At 41.1% G+C, this 27,097-nt stretch overlaps 1 protein-coding gene across 1 annotated transcript in view; it reads right to left on the reverse strand.

Annotated features, from left to right (window-relative positions):
• Positions 1 to 27,097, reverse strand: part of DLGAP1 (DLG associated protein 1) — a gene marked incomplete at both ends in the record, with an annotated part of 147,797 nt that overhangs the window by 17,875 nt on the left and 102,825 nt on the right. Inside the window, 2 exons of the mRNA XM_082045385.1 lie at positions 6,276 to 6,367; positions 9,570 to 9,943. Coding sequence (XP_081901511.1) covers positions 6,276 to 6,367; positions 9,570 to 9,943 — 466 coding nt within the window. The remainder of the gene's footprint in view (positions 1 to 6,275; positions 6,368 to 9,569; positions 9,944 to 27,097) is intronic.

The following is a 27,097-nucleotide window of genomic DNA, read 5'->3' on the forward strand; positions in this document are numbered from 1 at the left end:
CCCACTCACCCACCTCCAGGACATCTATATAGACTGACTAATAGATGGTAATTTTAGTCTCTGACATAGCTTCCTCACTTACTTCCAGGATGTTTTACTATTACAAAATACCATTTGTGTCCCACATGAACCTTTTTTTTTGTTTTGCTCTCACTTAAAACTCTGTACTACAGGAGAGCTGCTGAAGCTAATGTCTTGGTCTTCATTGTTTCTACACATACACAACATTCACAGGTTTACAAAAAAAAAAAAAAAATCATAAATTGCTGGTAATTGTTAAAAACAGAGATTAGCTTTTTCCTCTGCTTTCAGGCTTGGCTGTTTTGTACTCGGTTGTGCCCTGCAGGCACAAGGTGTAATAATTACAGCTTCAGAGAACTGCACCAGATATCTGGCCTAAGGTGCAGAAAGGCATGAAACCTCAGACTGGATAAACCAGTATGGAGAACAACAGCAGGATGTGTTTTGAACAGCAACAACAGGGTCACTTACTAGCATTTGACTCTCTGTTTTTAAGTCTTCTTTTGCTTTATTTTGAAAAACTTGTTTACATTTAAACTGCAAGAATTTCTTTATTTCATAAAAAAAATCCCAACCCCCCAAAAAAGATCTAGGTTTCAAACCAACTGAAGCATGGTGAGCCTCAGAGGCACTTACATTAAATTCAGCCTGCCTCACTTTACCCATTGGCTGTTTTCTTTCTTCTTTGGGCCTCCCTGCTAAGGTTGCAGCCACTGTCAGCAGAACAAAACAAACTGCAGAAGGAGTTAGCAGATATGGTACTATGTCTTCTAATGGCAGGATCTACAGCCATACATCTTCAAGCTACATGATCTGGTGTGCTTTGCTCCCTACTCCTTCTCCCATTCGTATAGTCCTTTTTCATCACTAAGAGTCTTAATCAGGGAAACTCTAATCCCTTATGGCAATGTTAGAATAGACTATTTCAGTTGGAAGTAACCTACAATGATCACCTAGTCCAACTGCCTGACCAATCCAGGGCTGACCAAAAGTTAAAGCATGTTATTAAGGGCATTGTCCAAATGCCTTTTAAACACTGACAGGCTTGGGGCACGGACCGCCTCTCTAGGAAGGCTGTTCCAGTGTTTGACCACCCTCTCAGTAAAGAAATGCTTCCTCATGTCCAGTCTAAACCTCCCTTGATGCAGGTTTGAACCATTCCCATGCATCCTGTCACTGGATGCCAGGGAGAAGAGCCCAGCACCTCCCTCTCCATGTCCCCTCCTCAGGAAGATGTAGAGAGCAATGTGGTTGCCCCTCAGCCTCCTTTTCTCCAAACTAGACAAGCCCGAAGTCTCCAGCCACTCCTCAGAGGACATTCCTTCCAGGCCTTGCACCAGCTTTGTTGTCTTCCTCTGAATGCATTCAAGGACCTTCATATCCTTCTTAAATGGCAGGGCACAGAAGTGCACCCAGTACTGCAGGTGAGGCCGCACCAACATTGAATACAGCAGGATAATCACCTTTTCTGACCAGCTGGTGATGCCATGTTTGATGCACCCCAGGATGGGGTTTGCCCTCCTGGCTGCCAGGGCACACACTGGTGGCTCATGTTGAGCAGCATCCCCAGGTCCCTTTCTGCAGGGCATATCTCCAGCTACTCCTCTCCCAGTTTATACCTGTGCTGGACATTACTCCATCCCAGGTGCAAGAATCCAGCATTTGGACTTGTTAAATTTAATGCTATTGATAATTGCCCGATGCTGCAATCTATCCAGATCCCTCTGCAAGGCCTCTTGGCCCTCAAGAGAGTCCACACCACCTCTCAGTTTGATATAATCAGCAAACTTGCTCCTGGTGCATTCAACTCCTGCATCCAGATTGTTGATAAATATGTTGAACAAAACTGTCCCGAGAACTGTACCCAGAGGAACACCGCTGGTGACTGGTCGCTAGCCATATGTAGCCCCAGTCATCACAACCCTTTGAGCCCTGTTCAACCCATTCTTCACCCTGTCCTTCCCAGCGTGCGAGGGGCACAGCGGTGCAGGGAGCAGGTCATGCTACAGAGACCATCCTCAGCGAATACACACCCTGTGCTGGGCCCTGTGCTGGGCACGGCCCTCACCAGCAGGGTTTGCAGAAGACACAGGATAAAAGCATTCCTGCAATCTCTTGTCCTCATACAAACCTGTTCCAAACTTTGCCTTGCGACTCTTTCTGAGCAGCACTGGGGGAAATACCTGGAGCAAGAGGGGCAACACTTTGTCAAGGCCTAGCCCACAAGACCAGGTCAGGGCCCTTAGCTTTAAATGGATAACATTATCAGGCCTTGCTTTTGAAACTGCCTCTCTTTTCTTCTGAGTATCAGCTCAGTCGCTCACACCCAGGTTAGAACCATAGAATATTTTGGGTTGGAGAGGACCTTCAAAGTTCACCCAGTCCCACCCCCCTGCAATGAGCAGGGACATCTTCAACTAGATCAGGTTGCTCAGAGCCCGGTCCAGCCTGGCCTGGAATGTTTCCAGGGATGGGGCATCTATCACCTTGAGAATGTAGTGGAATGGCCTCTACTGTGGAGAACACAGATGGCCAGACAATGCTGCTGAATAAAGCCAAGGAAATATCAGTCCCACATCATCTTAGTCAAAATGCAGATTTGAAGGTCCTGTCCTAAAGACTGGAGAGTTAAAAAGTTTGAGTGAGAGCGCAGGGGACTGGGCTGCTTTGCAGGAAAGACTCTAAACCATAAGTATTTTTTGTCAGGACAGTAAGTGACCCAACCCAAAAACCTAAATGAAAAAAAAAAGATAAATATATGGTTTTATATAGTAACAAAAGCCAAAGATTTTTTCTGTGTTTTATTTTTTTCTTGAAGAGGCAGATTATTATTAATTTTAAAAAATGTTATCCCACCACCATTTCAAATAATTTCACTTTATACCATACTGAGATGAATGGTGTGGTAAACCACACTTTATACCACAGCAAGTAGTAGGGGCATGTTCCCTGGCCCCACAGAAGCCAGAAAAAATGGCGAAGGAGCATATGTCTACGGTCTTAGTCACCCATGGCAGTGCTTCTGCTTCAGAAACTACCATTGTTTCAGCATCCATAAATTCTTGTGATGGCAAACAAAGTACAATTACTAGCTGATGGCATGACTAGGAGCAATGAGCAAGAGAATTCTAGGGGTGAGGATGTAACAGGAGGAGTTCTGGGGGCAGACAAGGTAAAATGCAAGAGAGACTAAAAGCGTTTACAGAGCTGTGGGACTGAGAGACCCTTGTTCAATAAGGATGTGTGCTAACTGGCCCGGCACAACATACGACTTCTTTTCTGGTTCAGTAGAACTGGTTGACTTCCAACAACTCAATTATGTTCTTCTGTAAGTGAGGAATGGAAGGTGGTCCCTTGAGGACAAAATGAAGCCACAGGTACAGAGAAAAGACAAACAGAAATGGACAGAAATGGCAGTGCCCTGAGATTCCACTGAGCAGCTTCATTAGATACACATTTCAAATTGCCCTGGAAGGGGTGGGTTGTGTGAGGAAAAGGGGAGGAACATTTTGGTTCTGGTTTCGTTAGCATCATGGGGGAGATCAGATGAGAGATAAGAAAGGAACAGCAGGAAGATCATGAGGTTATAATTGAAAGAAATGCATACCAGATTTTTTCCACAAGGAGGACTGTGCAGAGTTACCCTATAAATGCTAGAAATCATAGAGCTGCACTTAGAGAATGTGTATGAAAAAGATTATCAAGAGCAGGCAGCATAAAGGACTAAGGATAAGATGAATAGCGGTGTGGATCCAGATGTAATACAGTCAGGTAGTGGTAGGCACATTTATCCTTTGAGCAGTACAAGAGGAGGAGGACTCAGAGTCATTTGTCTTGGCAGGAAGCCCAGGTTACAGAGAGTGAAGGGTTAAAGAAAGGTCTGAGTGGAGATGGAAGATGGAAAAGATAGAGCTGTCCTCCTAAGATGCTCTGTTTCTAAGCTAATTAAATCAAGAAACGGAGGCAAAATCTTTTGCTTACTTGGTCCAAGCACAGAAGCAGGAATATCTGAAAGGACATGAGGAGGTAAGACTCTTTAACGTGAGAATGACAGTCATATGAGGTGAGGGAAAGAGGGACAAAAGAGCAGGAAGCAAAGAAGAGGACTGCAACAGATTTTGTATGGTAGGTTTCTGGTGCATTAAGCAAAGAGCTTTCTTGTTTTATAACGGTGCACTTAATAGCTTAGACTGCCACAGAAACATGATCAATTTACTGTATTTATCTGGTTTGCTGTGTCATTCTTCTCTTCTTATTTTATATTTATGTAATATTTTTGAAGCCTGGAAGATTTTTAAAAACATTAATTTGTCAAAGATTCAACTCAAACGGGCTTTTCTGAGGCTCTGCAGATGTTACGGCGCAAGAGCAGGGAAGAATGCACTGTATTTACACTTCTATTCCTGTAACAGATAATCAATACATTGTGCTGTGCTCCGTTAAAAAAAAAAAAGGGAGGAATATGAGTGCCAAACTGTGATGATAAGCCCTTTGTGTCTTGAGTGCACTCATTTTCTAAGGATTAGGGGCTGTCCTTTATCAGCCAGTTCACTTCTGAAGTCCGTGATAGATTGCTGCTTGCCCGTCTGCTCCAAACAGCAGCAACCTGAACTTTATCAGCAAGGAAAACCCCAAACACAGCTGTCAGGAGGTAATGCAGAAATATTGCTTTCTCAGGGCAGACCCTCACGGGCAAATCTTACCTTTTTCTCTGGAGTAATAAAAACTGCAATAGAAAGAGGACTTTGGAAGTAAGGTATTTACAAACAACCTTTCTGGTTTTTCTTTTTTTTTTTTTTTTTTTTTGAGGGAAGGGGGAGGGTTGGGCTTTTGGGGTAGTTATTTCCTTTGTGCTCAGGCTGAAGGGAAATGGTCCTTCAGGATCTATTCTAATGTGCTCATTTATCTAGTGCTGGAAGAGTTGTGGGTAAATGGGGCTAAGGTCTAACACATAAAGAAATGTCTGCCAGCAAGAGATGTTTTAGCAGGTTAATGAGGAACTCGGTAACAGCCTCGCAGGGTCATTGCAAAATCACATTTCTTTTTGCTGAAATCACTCTAGCCTTTTTAAAACCACAGGAAAATACTTTGCTACTTCACGGGGAGATTTCGTTGAATCGAAAATTGCGTTGATAATGTTGGTTTTGAGTGTTTTTAGCAGACGCAGGAAAAAAAGAAAAAAAACAACCGTGTGAAGATGGACATCTCTACTCACTGCTGCAGTCGGTGGGCCAAAGGAGGGCAGAGGGCCCTCATTTTGCCAGCTCAGATTTGTTGCACGCAGGTTTTTCCTGATGGGACCGCAAGGTGGACAAGCGGTACCGCCCCGTGGCTGCTCCTGTGCGACTTATCAACAAAATGGCTCCAGGCTTCCAAAGTTCGGCTGCGCCCCAGGGGCTTCCAAAAAGGAACAAAGGCTTGGGTGGGTGCTTGCAGCCGCAGCAGCGCTGGGCGGGTCTGCAGGCTCAGAGGAATGGGGAGACTCCGGCTTTTCTTCAGCCACTGAGTTCAGTTTTTGGGCAGGAATCAGGATTTTCAGCTGTAGTCGAGCACTCAGAACCTTTATGTGTCTGGGAAGCGCTACACACAGTTGTGCTGCCCTGCAGTGTAACTGCGATTTGTCATCAAAAATAACCTTTACAGACAAAAACTATGCTATTCCCCCCCCCCCCCCATTTTTATTGGAGCATGTTTGTTTACTAATTCAGGTTACACCGCAGATGGGAGAGAGAACTGAGTTTTACAGGCTTGCTTTTTTATCTCAACATTATTATTATTATTTTTTTTTTTTTTTTTTGCAAGGGAGCAGTTGTAATGCAGAGATGTCTGGGTGAGATACCTGAGCAAAAGGAACCAGTTTGGCTCTGCCACTGCGCTGCTCCACGTGGCTGAAATGATTCTGCTGGAAAACAAGGTAAAACTTCCCCATCAACTCTATGCTGCTGCAGCCACCCCTAGACTGCCACCCCTCCAGCTGCATCACCTTTTACTGTTTAGGTAGACTTTCTGGGGAAAAAGAGCTTATTAAAAGCATATTGACTTTCAAAATACGTGGCACTTTTCTTCCAGCTCTGCCACTGGTCCTGAAAAATCCCATCTGAGAAATAAGAGCTACACACAGCTTTTCAGTTGGGTGATCTAACAATTAATCCAGGAAGCAGATTTATATGGTCCTGCGTGCAGGAACTAGGGCTCTTAAAAATCAGTTGTGGCATAACTATTTACTTAGAAAAACAGTATTAACTTTTACTTACCACTTTTCCTCCTCTACTTGAACTCCTATGGACTGGAACTTACTGGTTGCTTTATTTTCACCTGATTTGGTGGATTCTTCAGCACCATCAACCTTAAAAGAATTAAGCAGCTAATTAGAATGTATTTTAGCAGAGCTATCACCCAGCTACTTGTAATTTCTGCGTATGATAACTACTAAGTGTCTGCACATGTAGCTTGTACCATGAGTACCTTCATCTAGTCAGGTAGTTTGTCTATGGCGTGCCCATGTCTGATGTTATTAGTAAATATTCATCATTCCTGTTCATCTATAAAACATTTCTGGTAAGACAACATTCGACCTGCAAATTGCAGATGGAGTTTATCCAGTATTTTATGGAGGCTGGATGCTCACATTTGCCAGAGAAAAATCTCTGAGCAGCTGTAACTCCACCTACTGTGCTCCAACATTTGTTTGATTTTACCTGTTAGTCTGTATGTGCATATGTAAACATGTCAAAATTATGTGTTGTTTAAATGTTAGTGCCCTGAGTCTGAGCACTGTACAGATCTCTTGGATGCATTTTCTTTCCTGCTTCCTCATGCAAACAGGTGGACCCCAGGGGCACAGGCAGGAACTTTATACCACCTCTCCATCTCTGTGAGGAGATGTATACCAATGGTATAAAGTTAAAATTTAATGACGGATGTGTCTTTGAGCAAAATCGCAAACTTCTGGGTCCACTCAGTGTAGTTGTTAATTCCCAATGCTATATATGACATTATTAGTCATCCAGGAAAAAAAAAATAATTCTGGACCTCAGCAGTGTTACGAAGTGATCTGTAGATCCACTCTGACCCTGGCTGTACAAAATCTCCAACTCCAGTTAGCGTATGTTCCACCAGTAAAGAAGCTTGTTGTTGGAAGCCAGCTCAACAGCCTGTGCAGGGAAAGTGCTCATGGAGGATGGGAGTTAGACCTGCTTAGTGACAGGAGGTACCTACCTGATACTGAGGCTTTTGGGGAGACAACCACGCCTTAAAAACCACAACAGACAGACAGAAGCAACCTTTTGATTGAGGGGTTTTTCTTTGTTTTACTTTGCTTTGTTTGCTAAACAGATTTACAGCAAAGGCTTGCGGTGTCCTAAGAGTGACTGAGGAGTGCGGAGGACATGCGTGGAGGTTCATCACAAGTGCACATTAGGTTTACTTATGAGAGGAGGAAGCAAACCAACAATATGCCTCTGGCTAAAGCAGCTTGCCCTGCTCTGCCGAGATGGGTGAGACTATAGATAAGGTGTATACCTGCTCCGAGTTCAGTCTAAGCCTAAACTCGGCTCCCTTTACAGTCAGTGGAGGGAGACTGATTCATACTGCCAGTCAGACGGCTGACAGGCTGCTTACCTATTTTAGGGCAGTTGTTTCTAAGAGAAGTTGTCATTTCTGGCAGCATCAACTATCTTATGGTATTTCCACTCCCACACTACCCCTTCAGCTGTACCAGCACAACTGCTTGTGCAGTGATGCTGCAAAATGGACCAGGCAGAGGACTGGCAAAGTAGTTTCCTTTTATTTTTGAAGCCTGTCTGACTCTAAAAATCTCATTGATGGCCACAAGTGGCAGGGTGGCATGGTGCATGGGCAGCGATCCTGTAAGGATGTATCACTGCTGAAGGTTTTGCTTCATGTAATCCCAGCTTTAGGCATCTCCATTGGTTTGTACACAAAAACTGCCCTGGCAGCCCCTGATGTACCATCCTCTGGCAGCTTTCACACATGATTATGCTGGTCATCTGTAAATTTCAAAGTTTTAAAGGGAGATTTTCAAAGGCTTGAGCAGCATTTGGGGCTCTATTTTCCTCAGATCTCAGGAAACCAAGGCCCCTATACCTCTCAAAAGCAGCATTTGTTACTTGCAGCAACACTACCTTAAGAAGAGACAGTAGGGAGATGGTGTCTCAAGACCCATGATTCACATTACTCTTTTTCATGCTGGCTTCTGCAAATGTGGAAATTATTTCTTTCTACCCGTTATTTCGTTAAGTGTTTGCCTGCTAAGGAGTCTTTGCTGCTTTGCTCAGTGAAATGAGTGATTACAGGAATAAAATGGCACTTTAGGCTTGGCTGGGAATTGGAATAAGTAATAGAAGAGCTTTTCCCTAACCCTCTCCCACCTGGATCTTGCTCCTGTGTTTAACACTGAACATCAGCCCTTCTTTCAGAATATACCTGAAATAAACACCTGGGAAGCAGAAAAAGGCTACAACAAAGGCAGCGAACTGAACCCATAGGCAACAGTAATAATTGCCCTTCCAAGAAGAAGTAAGAGAAAAGTCACAGCTTCTCCAAGAGCTGCCCCTGGGATGGCATATATCTACACAGCACCTCTCCTCTCATCGGGCTGATGCAAAGATTTCATGGTAAATTCTTAGGCTTTGCTAATCAGATAAGCCTGTCCAGGCACATAGTGCTGTGCTTACAACCTCCACCTGCAACAGAAAAAAATGTCTTGTTTTGATGGCTGATAAGCTGTGGATTGCTATTCTGTTTGCTTGGGATTCACCTCCCATCAAAACCTGTGCTGATTCTCATTTGATTGTAAATTCAAGTACTTTGTTGCAAAAGCTAATCCTGCAAGAAGAGGGTTGGAGTCCTATGCATATTCTATTTTTTTTTTTTTTCGGGGGGGCTGTGTGGTGGTATGGGAAGGATTAATTAAGAAAGCAGATTAAACTGGTCTAGTTTATTTTCTCCTCTCCTTTCTGTAAATAGGACTGATCTTTGGCAGGGTTAGTTTTCTTGTTTCATTCCACTAGAGGTAACAAAATGTAATTTTCTTTAACAAGGGCAAATCAGAAGGAACTTATCCTCTGCTCTTGAGGCTGAGGTAGGAACAATGCTGCCTCATTCAAGCGGCTACCAGTCATTATGAAATGCATGAATAAGCAGTGACAATTAATTCAGTGAAGCTGGACGAAAATATTTTTGGGTGATAGCGTAATGTAAATCATTGTTTTACACATTCCCTTTGAATGATTTAATTCATGCCTTTCTGACCCCCACTGTGTTATGATTCATAGATTAGTGCTCATGTGTGTAATTTAACAGAGCTGAATAACAAGCAGCAAGGAGACTTAAACAAATCCTCCCGTCTGATGTTTTTATGATAAATTAGGAAAACATCATTAGTACCATGCAGAATGATTATGCTGCCGCAATTTCTACATAAGTACCTGTCAGGAAAAGAAGAAAAATACAGACAACATTGCATAACGAGCAGTACAATAAATGTAGAAATCCAAAACAATGGTAGGCATATAGTCCATAGCTACCTGTATTCCAATAGATAAGCATCTGTTTTTCTTGAAGTGGTCCTTCTTTCTATCTTCTACTGCAACGGTGGCGATGGTTGTGGTGGTGGTGACAGTGGCAGTGTTGTTCCCTACATGTTGACTTGCAGGGCCATGGATCTGTGCATTGGCAGCTTCGATAGCGGCTGTTAACGCCTTCATGCTGTCCAAGCTCTCCGTGGAGTTGCTAAGACCAGACTGACTGATGATATCTCCCCTCTGTCCATGCCCGTCCATATACGCATCTTGGGCAGACTCTGTGCTGCTCTGAGCCGTGATGGAAATAAACGGTTTAGTGGTAGTTCTTGGTGGGACTGGAGGTGGTGTCTTCTTATAGGTGGTAATGCAGGATGACACTAGAAAAAAGAAGAAAAAAAAAAGAAAATAAAAAGAGAGTTATTGGTTTATTGACGCTGCAGGGAAAAATGGATACAAACATGATCTCAAAGTGTCAGTGAACATGGAGAGAGCAGACATAAGGAGGATGCTGTTAACCACAGAGCTCCCAAAAACTCCAATGCATGTGCCATGGAAATACCTCGCTTATCAGTGCCCTCTGTTCCTACTGATGTAAGCAGCAGAATTGGCAGTAGAGGAAAAACATCATCTATTTGTCAAGGTCCTCCTTACTCTTTTTAGGGTTGTTTTCTCCAGTATCTTTTCAACTCACTGTTCTGAGTCCTGTGGGAACAAGTCCTTCCACCAAAACATTTGTTCATGACTTCCAAACAAGGCTCACAAGGATGATGCGTCTCCAGCCATTTATTCTAGCTAAACTGTATTTCATGTGGTTTTTTAGCAATTGTTTTCTGTCTCTCTACCCTGTCCTACTGTATTCACCAGGCTTATGTAGAATTTTAAACTCCATTTTTCTGATCAGAAAGTGATCCCCAAACCATCCTAGGTCAAAGTCTGTTTATGCTCACCATACTGAGAGTTGTGTATTTTTAAAAATGTCTTACTTGGTTGCACAGACTTCCCAGATGCTTTGAAATGCTTTGTAAGCTGCAGAAAACTTATTTAAAACATTTTGTCACCCAAACGTCTCATCATATATCTATCTGTTCTGGGAAAAAAATGCTTAATTTTACACACATGTAATGAAGTCAGTGGCTGAAGTCTGTCAGCCAGTAGGAGTACTTAAAGGAAAGTGTAAGTATAAATGTTTGCAACAACAGAGACTATAAAAAAGTTTTAAGGACTCCTCTTTTAATATTTTGAAGGCCATGCTCTCTTTGTAAGTGTTACTATATGGATTTAGAAACTTAACTTGAACTTCCCAGGCTAAAAACTATTGTCCTGTATATACAGAATTACATGGGGATAAAAAGCCTCTTCCTTTAAGGGATAGTTGGCAGCTCTGCATTACTGAAGTCCTGGAATGCTTTCAAATGAGGAAAGAAAGTCCATTAAGAACAAAAAACAATCACAATATGCTCTATTTTTTAAGAAAATAAATGCAGGCATGAACCTGTGCAAAGTTCAGACACAACATGTTAACATAAATTCTTATTAACAGTAATCATATGGCAAGAAATTATTCATCAGATCATTTTAATTGGCAGACGTCTATGCCACCCACATAAAAGGTAACTCTACTACAGCTGTTCTGCTCTCTGTTTGCGCTGTACGTGCTTGTCGAGCCAGAAGCCATTATGGTATTAATTTGACTAGCTCAGATCCATATGCCTCACATCTCCCGATAGCTGTAGGAATAGTTATAGCGTAAAAGGTGTTTCCAGGGCATGAAATCACATGGGATTTTTTTTTTTTAAGGACTCTTAAGTTGCTGATAACATGTCTGAACCCATGTTAAACACGTTGAATGCTAAATGGAAAAAGTGTTTCAGTAAGGTAGTGAGCGTTTTGAAACTATGATTCACTTCTGAAGAAGCAGATGGAAAACAGAGCATCTTTGAGAGAAAAGGTGGCTAATAATGAACTTGTCAAATTTTAACTCTGGGGAAGTGAATAGTTGATAGGGGTTAAGGGTGTTTTAAAGTCCTTATGACAAGTATCTGGAAAGAAAAGAAAGAATGAAAATTTTTCAAAGGGGGTTGTGAATGTTTTATTGTTCTTCCCTGGTTTTGATGCTGCCAAAATGCATTTGTTGCATGTCCACATTCAGGTGAATCAGCTGCCGTTGCTCCAGTGCAACCTTCTACTGCAGGACTTTCAGAGAACTGTGTAGGCTGCTGCTTGGGTGATGACATCCCAGAAACCACCCAGGTGGTTCGTGGTCTGGAGAATGTTCTCTGACTGTGGAAATGCAAACTGGAATTCACCGCTGAAGGATTCAAAGCACATACACACGCGTATATCCAGGTAACGCTTTGGGAAGCCTGTGCCAAAGTTGTCTAACAGAGATTTGTGTGCAATGCTACTTTGCAATTCAGCAAAGCATAAATTGCTCCATTTAAAATATGTTAGGCAAGGTCATTGTGGAGCTCCTGGGGAGATGCCAGCGCCTTCAGGACATCCCAGCAAGTATCATTTTTCCGACACAGCAGAAATAGGGAAATGATAATGAAACACACTGGAAAAGTGCTTTTAGGTAGAAGAAAGCACTTAAAAAATAAAAAGCAGGCCTTAACAAGACTGATCCCTGCATCAGTGGCCATCCCTTACCAGAAAGAGAGTCAATAGCAACTGGTTGTGTGATTTTGTCTTATTGACAGCTACTGAGCACTCTGGACACAGCAGTACAAATACAGAACTGCCTGATTAAGATGTCTTTTATTCTGTTGGTAAATGTACTCAATGAGGAGTCTAATCCGCACTGCAATGAAAGATGTTTGCGTTCAGCTAATTAAATCTGAAGTTATTCTTAAGAGAGGGAGCGAATTGACAAGTCATACGGTGAAATTGTAAAGAGAAACAGCAAACGTTCTTTTAACAAGTCAAAACAAATCCTCAGTTTCCTGGAGTCACGCAGCACATACTGTACAGCTCCGGAGAAGCAGCGTGTGCAAGTCATAAAAGAACCCCAGGCACTTCATTACTGGCAATGATGTCAGCTCCCGCCGCTCCTCTGCAGAAACGACAACAAAACAATGCTCAGGCCGCCGCCGTCGGAGGCAGCTGCTCTCTAAATGTCTTAGCTGGCTGAGCCTCCAAAAGGCTGAAGCACAACAAGGAAAGGGATTCGGTGCATTGGTTTTCCTCCAGGCGCTTTCAAGAACCTGGCAACTTGTGGCATGGCAACCTGAAGGACCTGCCGGCGTTTCAAGTGGCTACGGTATTTTACATGCTGAGCTGCTTGAAAACAAAAGCAGAGCTCCCCAAGGAAAATGACAAAACCTTGGCGCTTTCCTTGTGCAGTCAAGAGAGTCTGAGCGTTCAGTCAGTGCGGGAAGAGCACATCACATCTTTGCTTTCTGTCCCCGTGGGCAAAGGGGAAGCTCATCCATCCAGATGTCCCGCAGCACAGATGGACTGCCTGGCGGGAGGACTCAGAGGGAGAAGATTACAGGATCATGGGATGCGTGAAAAAGATGGAGAAGTCCTCACTTCACACACGAGGGACTTTAAAAGGGCTTTGCACATGAAAGTTAAATTCACATCAGGAAGTAAATTGAAAGGCCTGTATAAGTTCTCTTATAAATATGTTCTTGGACGTGGATCAAGGAGCAAAGTTCTGTATGGAAACCGATCTGACTGGAGAGTCAAGTTGAAGTAGACTCGTTTTTCATTAAAATTGTTTAGACATGGATTTAATCAGAAATAACTTTTTCTGAATAGCAAATGTGTATATAAACCCTCCGTTTGGCAGAAGCTTTTCATGGAGAAGCTTTTCATATTTTCCAGAGCACACATGCTGCTGGAGCAGGTATACACTCCTCTCCTAGGGCATATGCAAGGTCTAATCCTGAAACTAGTTAAGTTGTGCAAAAATCCTCTGACTCTCAAAGCACCTTGAATCAGGCCCCCTATTTCCAGCTGTATCAACCCACTAGGAAGTGCTCTCCTTTTCGTTTTGATCTTTATTCTATTTCTGTGGCCTGCCTTTGGGTTACAGTTTAATCCCAAATACCTAGTAAAAAAGCACTTTCTCCAGATCAATTAAAAAAATAAAAAGAAGTCATGGTGTTTGTCCTCCTGGCCAGTATTTCCAAACAACTAGCTCATGGGACAGGAATTTGGAACAGGGAGTGTCAACCACCCAGTTCAGAAGGAAGTCTAATGATAAAAAAAATAATCCCAGATTGCATAATAATAAAGGCTTGAATTTGAATGTTTCATTGTAAGAGCACTTCAGTTGTTTAAACATGCTCACTAGGGAGATGAGCCCTCGGGAACAAACATCAGCACGCAAGCACAGATTTTTAGCTCAGTGAATGGGTGCTCTGGAGAACCCCAAGGCAGATTAATATTTGTGAAGAGATCAAATTCATGCAGTACTTTGAACAGTTCAAGTGATGAGATATGTAAGCAATATCTTTCTAATTTGGCAGTCTCACATAAGCTTGGTTAGCAAACACGAGAATAAATGAAAGTGCAAATTTAAATTTAATTAAAATAACAGTGGTTCTTTTGAGAAAGAGGACTAATTCCACAGTTTGAAATGAGCAGCAAAGGGCACAACTGGTGCAGAACTAAGCATTAAGGTACAAGGCAGGAGTTCCTCCACCCTGTACAGATGGACCTCAGTCTTCTGATTTACTGCCAACAGGTGTGTTAACAGCAGTGCCCTTGCATCTCACACGGCTGCAACACAAGGCACAGATGTGGGCACGTCCAAGCAGACATGAGCCTCACAACTGCAGCCCCTGACCTCCCCACACAGAGGGGCAGTGCTTGATTTGGCTTCTTAGACTCGCAGAGCTATTATTCACTTTACCTTGCTTTGGTGAGGTTTGGGGAGGAATGCTTGGAAATGGAGTTTCGGATCCTGCATTGTTATTTTTTACATGAAAAAATATTGGTGTGAAAATGGAGCATGCATTTTCTTAAACTATTTTCAGATAGCAGATGGCTTCTGAGGATGCAGAGATTTACTATTAAAAGCAAACTGAAATAAAGATTTTCATAAGAAGTTCTAAAATACCCAAAGGAATAATACCAGAATGAGTTATAGATGTAATTATCCCAAATGAGAACTACTGAAATCTCTGTACCACTCCATCAGGAGTTCTGCCAAGGCCATGCTTTTTCGGTATCCCCACCACTGCCAAAACAGTTATCCAACAAAAGCCTAAGGTAGACTGGATTTGGAAACGTGCATAACTGATAACTAAAATCCTGCAGAAATCTAAACAAAGTATCTAAACTACCTTTACTGCACACAATAGCACCACTCTGAAGTTTAAAAGCTGGTGCTGATGATCTTTTCATAAATCTGGGCACACTGTTTGCAAGTAGGGTGCCTCCAGTTTCCCAGGGGGTATGGTAAGGGACCTCCTGAATCCTAAGAAAGGGGTGAGACTAAATAGGGCTCATCCTCCATCTCAAATGGATCAAGTTAGAAAATCTGCATGTGCATAGTCAGTGGATGACTGGTGACTATTTCTCTAGTAGATTTTTTTCCTTTTAATATCTGCTGCTGGAAGATGCTGATGCCAGTCAAAAGTTTAATTGCTATCCCAGGGAAGCTGAATTAGCGTACAGAGAACAAGCGAGACATCCAAAGGTGTCTGCTAAATGCAGTTTATCACTAGGCTATTGCCACAAATTATGGATGCACAGACAAAATTCAGTGTCTGTAGGCTTCCTATGAGACCCACTTCATTCCTTGTACTCTATAGCCACAGCTGAACTTCTCTACACATAAAAATTACCAGTATGTTAACAGGACACAACTTAAGCAATTCACCTCATTTGGCCTCAAAGCCAAGAAGTCTGTAAACAACTGAAGCTCTGGAAAAAAGATTTCACATAAATTGAAAGTCATTACCCAAAGTGGATCATTGCTAGGATGGCTTATAATACTTTACTCCTCAAACCTGTGATCTTTACTGCTGTCAAGCCGTTAGAACTCAGCTAAAATCAAACATGGTAAGAAATTCATAAGCTCTGTGAGTATCAGTACATTCATCTTATGAAAGGCATTTATGGAAAACAGAGGAAACCTTGTGAAATATGGTAGTTTATTCCACTTAGACCAAGAAAGTGCAACAGTAAATAAATGTAATAATATGCAGTTTGATGAAATCAGATCCTTTTCCCATCTATTTTCCAGGAAGCAACTTCACTGGCGCTTTGATATAACACTTTGTTATGTGTTACTGCAGCACTCTCACATTCCGGAATTTGCATCTCTTTCCCTCTGGCAATACTGCTAACAAAACAAAATGGGCATTTTTTTTTTTAAATGTGGAGTTGTACTAACCCAATACAGACACGTATATTTAAGTAGCTGTTTAAGTAAAATCGCAGTGCAAGAACCAAAACCTGGATTTTCAGAAACACAGGGGATTGAACTTTCTGTAAGTATCTAGTCAACCTAGCTAGGAAGTTGTATTTTAAAAGTTTTAAATCCAAGCACACTCTGAAAAACTAATAGTTTTTTTTGACCACTGAGGAGTGGTTGGATGTAAAGACTTGGGCTGCAAGTGCACATTGCAAGCTTTTAGAGCTAATAACTTGAAAACATGCCTCTTGTTTGCATTTCTGAACTGGATCTGGGTTCCTGAAAACCTGATCTGAACTGTGAATACACAACCTAATTTCCAGATTACATCAGTAGCTCTTTCCACATATAGTTGCACAGCAAGCGTGCCATAGTGAAGCCACTTGGTTTGGGCATATTACCATAGGTGCTATTTCTTGAAATGATAATTCAATATTTGTAACTATTGGTGCTGGACATATTAATATACTCTTGTATATATGGTTTCTCTTCAGTTACAGACGGGACATTTAGTATCTGAGCAGCCAATACATAGGAGACTTGAATCCTATCGAACCTGGAGATGTATCAGGGCAGATGTGTGGTCAGAACTGAGCCCACATGTTACTCATGAATCAAGTACTGTGCGTTGTGCCCTCCATTGCTGTTCATTAATAAGCCCTGCATTTTGTCCTTCCTGATCCTCTGCTGCCAGTCTCTCATCCTTCCTCCCATGCTGGCAATGGAGATGACTGACGAGTTTATCAGTCAATCATTTTAGGATGAGCTTGTGATGAATTTGATGGAGAAATTGCAGGCTGACATTGTACAGCTTTTGTCATGTAGGAGGTTGGACTAGAGAGTAATTAGGATTCTCCTCTTTTAAATCTGTGAATCCCAGAAACTAACCTGTGAACCTGGAGGAGACTTAAGCAAGCCAATTATCCCTGAGTAATCTGATCATGTAGCATTTAAGCTATCTAAATATTAACATAGTTGGACATCACTGTTTTCAACATTACTGCAAGGATTTTCTTTTAAACTCTTCACTGCGACTTTCAAAAAGCAGTATTTGGCTGGGGTATTGACACTTCAAAGTGTGATTCCTGTATAAGAAAGAAATGACTGTGAAAGTTGTTCTGTCTTCCTCAATCTGGAAATGTACATTCTTTGTTTGCTGTGGTTAGCAAACAAAGCAAGCTTCTACTGTTTTTTTATTCCCAGTGGTTTTATGAATACTTAATAAACTTATGGTGAGGCAAGCAGAATTCTGTATCATTGCACACATTGGCATCAAGCTGGTCTCACAGAATTTGATTACTGATGCATCTAAATTGGCTTAGAAATCAATTAGTTTAAATTGCTGCAAACCCACCCCTGATGTGGACACATTTAGAAGAGGATATGACTGATAAGGTTTGGGTTGTTTTTTTTTTTTTTTTTTAACTTCAATGAAAATGCAGTGGAAATAAGAGTGGCTCAAAGAGTTTATCCCAATTAACTGCATCAGTTCACTGCTTTTAAACCGATTTCCTTTCATGCCATGGTATGCAAACAAGCTGTACAATGTTATCAGTTACATCCAGTTGAATCCACTGAAAACTGTACAGGTATACTTTGACCTGATGACCATTTGTGAAGTTTAAGAGCCTTCTTCAGTTTTCTGAGTCAAAGTCAGTTCTCAGGGTTGCTCTATTTGAATTCATTTGTGCCTGCATGGTTTGGTTACTTTTATGGCTCGGATTTTTTAAAAGGTACAATAAAACACAGAACACAATGAACAGTTGTTACTAATAAACTTTTCAAACTTGACCCACACTGGGGAAGTTCTGCACTATGAGACAGGTGTGTGTGTGTATATATATATATATTCTCCAGTTATATTCTCCAGTTATTAGGGTACTGCTATAAACAGCAAGTACAGAAATGCAGGTACACCAGTTTTGCATGTTACTCAACCCTAAGGCTGTTCAGAAGCTTTTAAGCAATCAGGAGAGTCACTGCTCTGACATAGACTATTCAAATGTATTTAATACAACCTGTATGAGATGGAATTTACTATTTTTGGTATAGTAGCTGCCTACTTCATTAAGCAAACTACTTTGTGATGCTGATGAGTATAGGTTGTGATTTCTCACAGCGGAAAGCACTTTGTCACCTGATCCAGCAAAGGACTCCAATATCTTTACACTCCCATCTTAAAAGGAAGTCTGTGCTTAAGCTTTTTTTTTTATTCAGTCCCCAATGGCATCAAGGCTTCACTGCTCTCACATTGTCTCAGAAGTCTACCTTTCAATTTGTTTTGAGAAACTTATTTTATGCTACTTGATATCTAAGATTGTATTAAATAGTTTGGCTAAGAGTTAAAAGTTATTCAAATGACAGCAATGATGGGGTTGCTGTGTTTTAATCAGATATACATTGGGAAGAAACTGTACAAATGCCAAAGACAAGAAAATAAAAGCCAATGCAAGCTGAAAGAAGAATGTGATTGATAAAAGCAACATGAACAACTTTTTAGCTACTATAAATTGCAATGGAGCACCACAAGAATTGATTTATATAATTTCAGTATCGGTTTCAATGTGGTTCGCTATAACTCAAAAGATCTATGCAGGTGTATCAACACACTACGTTATTCTCATAGAGAATTACAAATAAACATAAATGTAGAAAACCAGCATTCAGGAAGAAAAGCATCATGTGGGTATTGAGCAAGAACATCTGTTCAGCCAGGGAAGTACTGACGTGTTTTTACCCAGCCGGTACTGCATTTTTCAGTGCACTTATTCAGTGCTTTTGGGGTGTTCCAGTCCAAGCAGGAATAGCTAAAACAAGCAAGTTATGCTTGTGTATTTCCTAAAAAAACACCCAAGCCAAAAGCAAGAGCTGCTTGTAGCAGGAGGAAGGAAGGGAAGAGGGAAAATGATGACTAAATTTGTCCTCCGGGCTGAACAGTAACTTGGTCACCTGAGAGAGAGAATTATGACCTAACTCAAAAGTCCTGCCTCCCTTGTGGTCCTGATAAGGTTATCAGATGACCTGCTGAAAGTCACCTGTCGGGGCAGATCTTCTAGCGCCATGGGGGAAAATACAATCCCTTCTCAAATGAAGGAAATGCAGACAAAGGGTTTACACAAGAAATTATACTTATCTTTGGCCAAATTTCAGGTAAAATAGCAAAACTGACTCATTTCCAAGGACATTAACATTTTTCATAACCTAGAAAATATCGAATTGTTTGATGAACAAGGCATATGGAAAATGTGTATGAGACACATATTCTGTTTGAGAGGAATTAAAATCTACACCAAAACCTGATTTCTATCTTCCCATTTTACATTCAAATTAACAAATTATACCCTTGCTCAGTGACAGGTTTGAGGTCACTGAGTGACCTCATCCTTTTATCTATTTGCTTGCTTTTATGACAAGAGTCTTAGTTAATAATGCAACAAATCAGCTGAAAATACTGTCTTGGCTTGAGAATTCCTAATGATCAGCCTGCGTATCCTGAGCACAAAAAATCTTGACATGTCATTTACCTTCACCACAGTGTACAGATAAGAGCACTTCAATAAATCCAAGCCCCAAAATCAGTTCTTATTGAGAGTCCTAAACTAGCAAGAGGACACCACCAATTCCCAGAATACCTTTAGACAAAGAAAGAGATGGGGGGTCCTGGCACACATGAAAGAGGACAGACCAGCCTTGTGTTACTTTTAAACAAGATCTGAGTGAAAGACATTCTTGTTTATTTCCATATATTTATCCATTTATTGAAGAAATGCTTGTAAAACAGGCCTTGAAGAAATTCACATTCAGTTTGTAGATGTTAGACACAAACTCGCATAACTTCCTTGTAGACATCAGCTGTATGTCTCATGATAGTCCAAGTTTTGGTGGTTTTATTTTTTTTTTCCCTGCTATTTCTTTGTTTCTTTTTTATTTTTTAAAAAACGAACAGTTCAAGTAGAGGCAGAAATTTTAAAACTTGCCAACACAATTGTGAAACCCTGATGGCTGAATTCATGTCATATCATTCTACTGGCAAAAGTGCGGGGTTTATTTTGCACAATTTCCATAAGGATGAGAAGCATTGTCACATCAAAGTAGAAATGTGAGTAAACTTTTCTCTCCCCAAACCACATAGTATTTATTTTGTAGTTACAATTTCCTTTAACCAGAGATTTTTGAATTAGTGCTTATGGTCTCAGCCTAGGATAAACCTCCCTTTCCCTAACCCCCAGACGGCAAAATAATATTAGCACTGCTTACATTTACATCATTGTAAAAAATGAATAATGCATTTTGTACTGGCTTAGTTAAAAGGTAAACCCCGACGTTTTGAGGATAAGTTGAAAGGTAAACCAGGCCATCTATTTAATGTGTAAAAAGAGAACGCAAACGCCCAAATGAATTTTGACACTTCAAAGTATTTAGACCTTTTACATCTCTAGACTACAGAAGTGCTTTCTGAAGATCACAAGCCCAATACAAAATCTTTGTGAATACCAGCAAAGTGAATCCTACAAATCCATGCAATTTCACACACATGTAACAATCGTTCATCCCTGAGTGCATGAGATGCAGGACAGGGTCTAGATCAAATGTTAACCAAAGTTTTCGACTTCTCTCTCTCTAATTTTCTGTCCCAGCCTGAAATGTCCTCTTCTTTAATAATTTCTCTAACATGACTTATTTATTGCATACAGCTATTCCTCCTACAAATTTGGTGTTTCTTTTGGAATAAAAAAATCTCAGTGGGTGGCATTCACCGGTTTGCTGTGGATCAGAGGGTAACCCAAATCTCTGACTGAAGATGCACCCACAGGCTTATGGGACATGAAACAAAGAGGAACAATCAGGTCTGGATCCCCTTGTCCAAATCAGTCAGTTAAAAAGAAATCAATCAATAAACAAATACAAATATCTGTGAATGTTCAACAAAAACAAGGGTGCTCAGCAGAGCAACCTGCAGCCTGGTTCAACTTGGGCTACTCAGTTTTGCTCTGTTTTGCCCGAAAACTTTTATATGACCTCAGTTTCTGTTTGCATGGATGTCTGAAGAATGTCTGTCAATACCAGCACCTTTATCTGCCTGGTTAACATTGCTGAGAACATGCGGTTATTCATTATTTGTTATTCTCATCAAATGAATGCACAGTCTGAGCAGTATCGTTGTCAAATGCCAATCACTCAGCACGAAAAGCAAATAATTAAAATGGACAGATGATAAATAACCCACAGTCCAGGGTCTGCTTTTAATAAATTGTCTGTTAACAAATGATAAAGAAATACACGTGTAATAATGAAGACTGTTCTCAAACAACTTGGGAACTGTGAAAAATTACAAATTCAAGATAAAAATCAGTTCCAGTGAGTAAATCAGTCAGCTCTTGTTCTTGACAATATTAATATCATTTACTTTTTATCACAGGGGATCTAAGAGGATAATACAGAGTGCGTGTAGCTGTAGGTCACAGCAGCATCACCCGTGGCTGCACTGCATCCAGCTGAGAGGAGGGTTTGAGGCTAGCTGGACATTTTCCAGAAGAGCTATTATTCTGAAGTAACTATGTGTTTTGGAAATGGTTTAAGCTAAATCACTACACCCCCACTCTTTATGTGGGATTAAGCATATCCAGAGAAAGAGTTACTCTGGAATAACCATGGTACTTCTGGAGAATTTCCAGAGTTAGGGAGACTTTGCTGCAGAGAGGAGCGCGGCACCCTGAGCCAGCAGCCTCCTCCCATGACCTTTGTTTTCTTCAGAGTCTGTCAAAGCACTGGCAGGTCTGATTCCCTTCAGCATTTAAAGACTAAAAAGGACAATATTCAAGGCATTTTGGCTGAATGACTTGGGTGAAGAAAACGGCAATAAAATGTGTGCACAAACTCGCCTCTTTCCAAAGTTTCTGAGAACACAGATTTCCCTATCTTCAGAATGATTAGAAAAAGCATAAACAATGAGATTTTGAGAACTTCAAAGGCAGCTTATTAAATCCACGATGTCAGTCTTTTGTGTATGAAATTGCTGTTTAATCCATGTGTACCGGGAGTGAAAGCTACTCATAAAATAAAAAGGAACTTTCTTACAGTTTTCCTGAATTTAGTGCTTAGGACTGTGGATGAGTCATATTTTCCCCATTCAGTTGACTTTTCTATACATGTCTTGAATGTGCTATGTATTAACAGCCAAGTAGGCCACCACAGCAGTTTTCTTTGAGATTGGGAACCTGCTGATTTGACCTGTTTATCGAGAGAAAAGTGTCATCTCAAAAGGCCAAATTGTTTCATATTTTTCCTCCCTATTTTCCGCTTGTGAGCAATTTCTGTTTAACCTCCTAGAGCCAAGTAAAAAGTGACTGTTTTTTTTTTCTTCTTTTCTAATATTTGTACATAATTCAGGAAGAAATGCAGAAACATTTTTCTTTCTATAAAAGTTTAAATTGTCAAGTTGGAAAAACATACTCTCTATGTTCTTTATATATGTCTGTGTAGAATCTCTTTGTGTCTGTTTTTAAGTACATGCAGTGGAATTTAGACTCTTAAAAAGGAAAATAAATATATTTATTTATGAACAATGTTAAAATGATAAATGGAAAAGTGCAAAAGCCATCATGACAGAAATGAGAAGACAATCATTGCCATGCTCACACGAGAGAATGGACTTGAGCTCTGTTGAGTGTGATAGAGTCCTTCAGGATGGAAGGCACTATTCACTGTAATTTAAGTTAGTATTACTGTTAAAGAGCTTTGGGGTTTAAAATCTGCCTAAGCTGCTCTGAAATGTTTGAGAGATTTGCTTTCCTCACTTCTACTGGTACCAGTTAAAAGTAAGACCTCCTAGACCATTGCAGTAGCCTCATTAAGGAGAACTGAGCCAGCAATACTTCCCCCTCTCCCATAAATTAGATGTTGTCAAAAGAAAAAAAAAAAAGGGTAAAAAAGGCTACTTTTCACATTCTTCAGACTGCTGCATGCCACTCGGTCAAGAACTGAACTTCCCATGAGCTCCACAGCCTCCCACGTGTGAAATTCACCCTACGTGACAATATTAACATCAGTTGCATCATTAACACATGTTCTGTCTGCACAATGTTTTTTTTTGCACTTTGCCAGATGAGGCGGAGGCTAAATTAATTGTTACTGTGCACAGGCAATTTTCTAATGAAAACAATATGGGCATTATTATTCTTGGAAATGCATTAGGAAAATCTTACTCCACATTGTATAATACACATTAGGGTGACAGGTAGGTGAGGTGCTGGAAGAAGCAAGAAAGAAGAGTCCACAATGACAGTAAATACTTATGTGCATATACTTGTCTGAACACACAAATACAGCCACTCATGCATACACATACAAAACTGTTCATTTTGAACTCTTGACTTTGAGTTTGACTTTTGTTCTCATTTTATACGATGCAATAATTTTCAAGGCTTGCTTTTCTCCTGAGCTTTGTTGTATATCTTTGGTTTCTTACAGGGTGCTCCTTTTGGGTAGCATTCTCAGCTTCATCATCATATGACACTGGGAGGGATTATTTGGTCTATCCACAGCTTCCACACAATACATGTAAAGTCCTGAAGTATCTTTTAACACTAACTTGTCTCAAACAAGAAAACACCCAAAACTAAATTAAAAAACATAGAACTCAAAAGTGAAATGCCATGGTAAGAGAGCAGAAGAGCTTCAAGGGCTCAGCCAGTATCATGGACCTTTGTAAACGTGGGTGGAGCTGTCCAGGTGATCCTTTCTTACAGGAAAACTGGTTTATTTGACACCACAGATTGGAGTTAAGAGGCCAGTGTCCCCAGCATTAACTGATTTGGATCCAAATACAACTTAGTTCCCTGCCAGTTCTTCACTTCACAGAAGAACATATGAAGAGATACTAAGAAATCGTTTTTCTGGAAACAGTTTTCTTCAGCTTTAAGGGAAGTGTGCAGGGGTGTGCATATATTTGTATAAAGGTATTACTGGGACATGGAGGGAATTCTAGTTAATAGCACCAGATGCCCTACGGCTTTGTGTCAAACACAAAAAACCCGCAGCTTGGGTGCCCACACAACCTGCTTGCTATGGGCTAAAAAAATTCTCTGCTTATAAGCAAAATAATACACATTATTTCACTGCTCATTCTAGCACCAGCACTATAATTATTGCATTCTCAACTATCTTCCACATTCCCCCTGAGCTGTGAATTACAAGCTTTCAGCATATTGGATACTAGTACTGTGGCATGATTAGATTACCATTTCCACAGGTTGCCAAAGCAGAAGAATAGCTCATCTAAGTATGAATAGATTCATTTACTTGAAGAGAATTTTCTTTACCTTTCAGACTAATCATCTGTGTCTAACACAGGCTAAAAAGAACAGACATTCTTTGCAGGTTAGCTTCTCTCAGAAAATAAAATGAACCCCCCCAGTTTTTATATGCAAGCAATTGAAGGAATGCAGATTTTGGGGTTTTGTCTGGTTGCTCAGAAGAGAGCTGTTGTTTGCAGAATACAGATACAGACCTGCTTTTTGTTGTAGACTGAACGCATTAGTCACTTAGGAGGCCAGAGCATAATGGAAAGTAGCCATTTTGTGTTCATTTTAGTGCACAGCCTTCGAGAGGAGAAATACACATAACCATGTCATTTTTGATGTGCTGTTGAATTGAATATAAAGATTATAAATATTTTATTAGTCATTTATAGGTTAAAAAGGTAATTTGCACAGAGTAAATATTTCCCTTTGGAATTCACAAAAAATATAACAGGTTTGAATTTGAAATAAGAACCAGCATTTGAGGATATTTGTTATTTGCAAGCTACTTATAGTGTGAAAATTTAACTCTGTATGTTCAGAAATACTCAAATCACCAGTATGCCAGTAACACCTGTTCCAGAACTACCAAGCAGCCGTAACCCCAGCCTAATGTGCAACACCTCTCAGGTTCACAGCTCTCGGGTTTTGCCCAAATGCATTCACATCCTTGCCCTACATAATGGCATACAGTAGACCGCCCCACATGTTGCCTTCCCGGCTGTTCACGTCTTACAAAAGGTTTTTGGTGTATGCGAAGGCTGACCCATGCCAAACACTAGAGAAGTCAGTGAAAACCCGTAGGTCCTTCCATCAGTGAGCAACCTTTGTGTTGCATCCCTTACATTTGTACATGAAATTTCTGCCACACATTTGTGGCCTGCTCAGCACTCTTATCGCCCATGTTTTAACTCCGGCTTATGATTTTAAGTACTGTGGCCTTTCAGTACTTAAAAGGGGCCTATTAGAAAGATGGGGACAGACATTTTAGCAGGGCCTGTTACGATAGGACATAGTAATGATATTAAACTTAATGAGGGGAAGTTCAGGCTAGACATGAGAAAGAAATTTTTTACGATGAGGGTGGTGAAACACTGGCCCAGGTTGCCCAGAGAGGTGGTAGATGCCCCATCCCTGGAGACATCAAAGGCCAGGCTGGACGGGGCTCTGAACAACCTGATGTAGTTGAAGAGGTCCCTGCTCATTGCAGGGGGGTAGGACTGCGTGACCTTTGAAGGTCCTTTCCAATCCAAACTATGCTATGATTCTATGATTATTTTAATATGGTCTCCAGACCATCTGCAAACCACCTACAGGGCCTGGCAGCTCACACAGTTTAGGAAACATTGCCTTATGATAATCTTCTGTAGTTATTACATTAAAAGCTTGTTAAAAAGGCAAATCTAAACAACTTTGGAGATGTTCAAGGAGAGCCACAGATTTCTTCTTGACATGCATCATTATGTAGTAAATGAACATTCGGTGAAACACAAGGATATTTATTATTCAACAGATTACACTCGTTACAGCTTAAGCTAGTCTGGAAAAAAACAAAGGACAGCATTATTTAATTAATGATGGTTTGCAAATTACATCCGGAGAGGGAATTGCTGCCTTTTCCATTTTTGTTAGCCCACATGTGGCCATGTGAGCACTGCTCACAGAAATACTACGCCCTTCTCTGTTGCTCACACACAGACACCCACACAGTTCTCCTGACTTTGTCCTGACCATTCCTGAATGGTTTTCCATTCAAACAAGCATCTAGGCAAACAAAAACATGCCGCCTGCAGGAAAAAGGAGCCCTTTACCTGGGAGTGTCCATGTCTCTCTGCAGGGCAAACACTCACTGTATTGTCTGCCTGACACTGCAGCCTTTTGGATGTTCCTCTTGAGCCTCACTGCCTCCCAAAACCCAGTGTGATTACAGCTGAATTCCTTCTTCCTTACAGACTCTCAGGACACCGTATTTCTGCTTGGCAGCTCAATGGATCATGCTATCACCAGCCCCTTGTGCATCTGCTGTTTTGTTTTCTCTAACAACGTAGTAAATGTCACACTCTTTGCCCGAAACGATAAAGCCCCCTGTAAGTGCCTACTCACTGCATAGCATATACACAAATGATTGAAGTTTTCCAACAAGCTGTTTATGCACTCCTGCAGTACCATCTTTCTGAGAATCCCAGTGATGACCTGACCCCTGTTTCCTGGGTAATTTCAGCCTGGCTAAGTTCAGTTCCTTGCTGCAAAAGGAAATCTGAAACAAATACAAAGCACACTCACAATCCACTTAGTAAATATTTCCAGAAAATAAAAAGAGGAAAAATCTGCAAGAACCTGTATAAATGGCTATAAATGCCTAGAAAACACAGGCACTTTGGGCAAGTAACTTATCCCACCCTCCTTACAACAGCTATATTTGGAGGGGATGAACTGTCCTTTGGTGGTGTCTGTTTCCCACCCTGTAGTAAATGGCAGTACCAGATGCCTAATTTTGGATGGCCAGTTGGGCATGAGGAATCCCAACTCCAGCATGTTGCTGCACAGAGTTGCCCCTGTTTTTATTTGATCCCTTTTATCCATTTTTTACAAGGTCCTCCTTCCCCTCTACTCCGCCCTGGTGAGACCACACCTGGAATATTGTGTCCAGTTCTGGGCCCCTTAGTTCAAGAAGGACAGGGAACTGCTGGAAAGGGTCCAGCACAGGGCAACGAAGATGATTAAGGGAGTGGAGCATCTCCCCTACGAGGAAAGGCTGAGGGAGCTGGGTCTCTTTAGTTTGGAGAAGAGGAGACTGAGGGGTGACCTTATTAATGTTTATAAATATATAAAGGGTGAGTGCCACGAGGATGGAGCCAGGC

This window comes from Streptopelia decaocto (assembly GCF_964273445.1).
Source record: "Streptopelia decaocto genome assembly, chromosome: 2".
NCBI lineage: Eukaryota > Metazoa > Chordata > Aves > Columbiformes > Columbidae > Streptopelia > Streptopelia decaocto.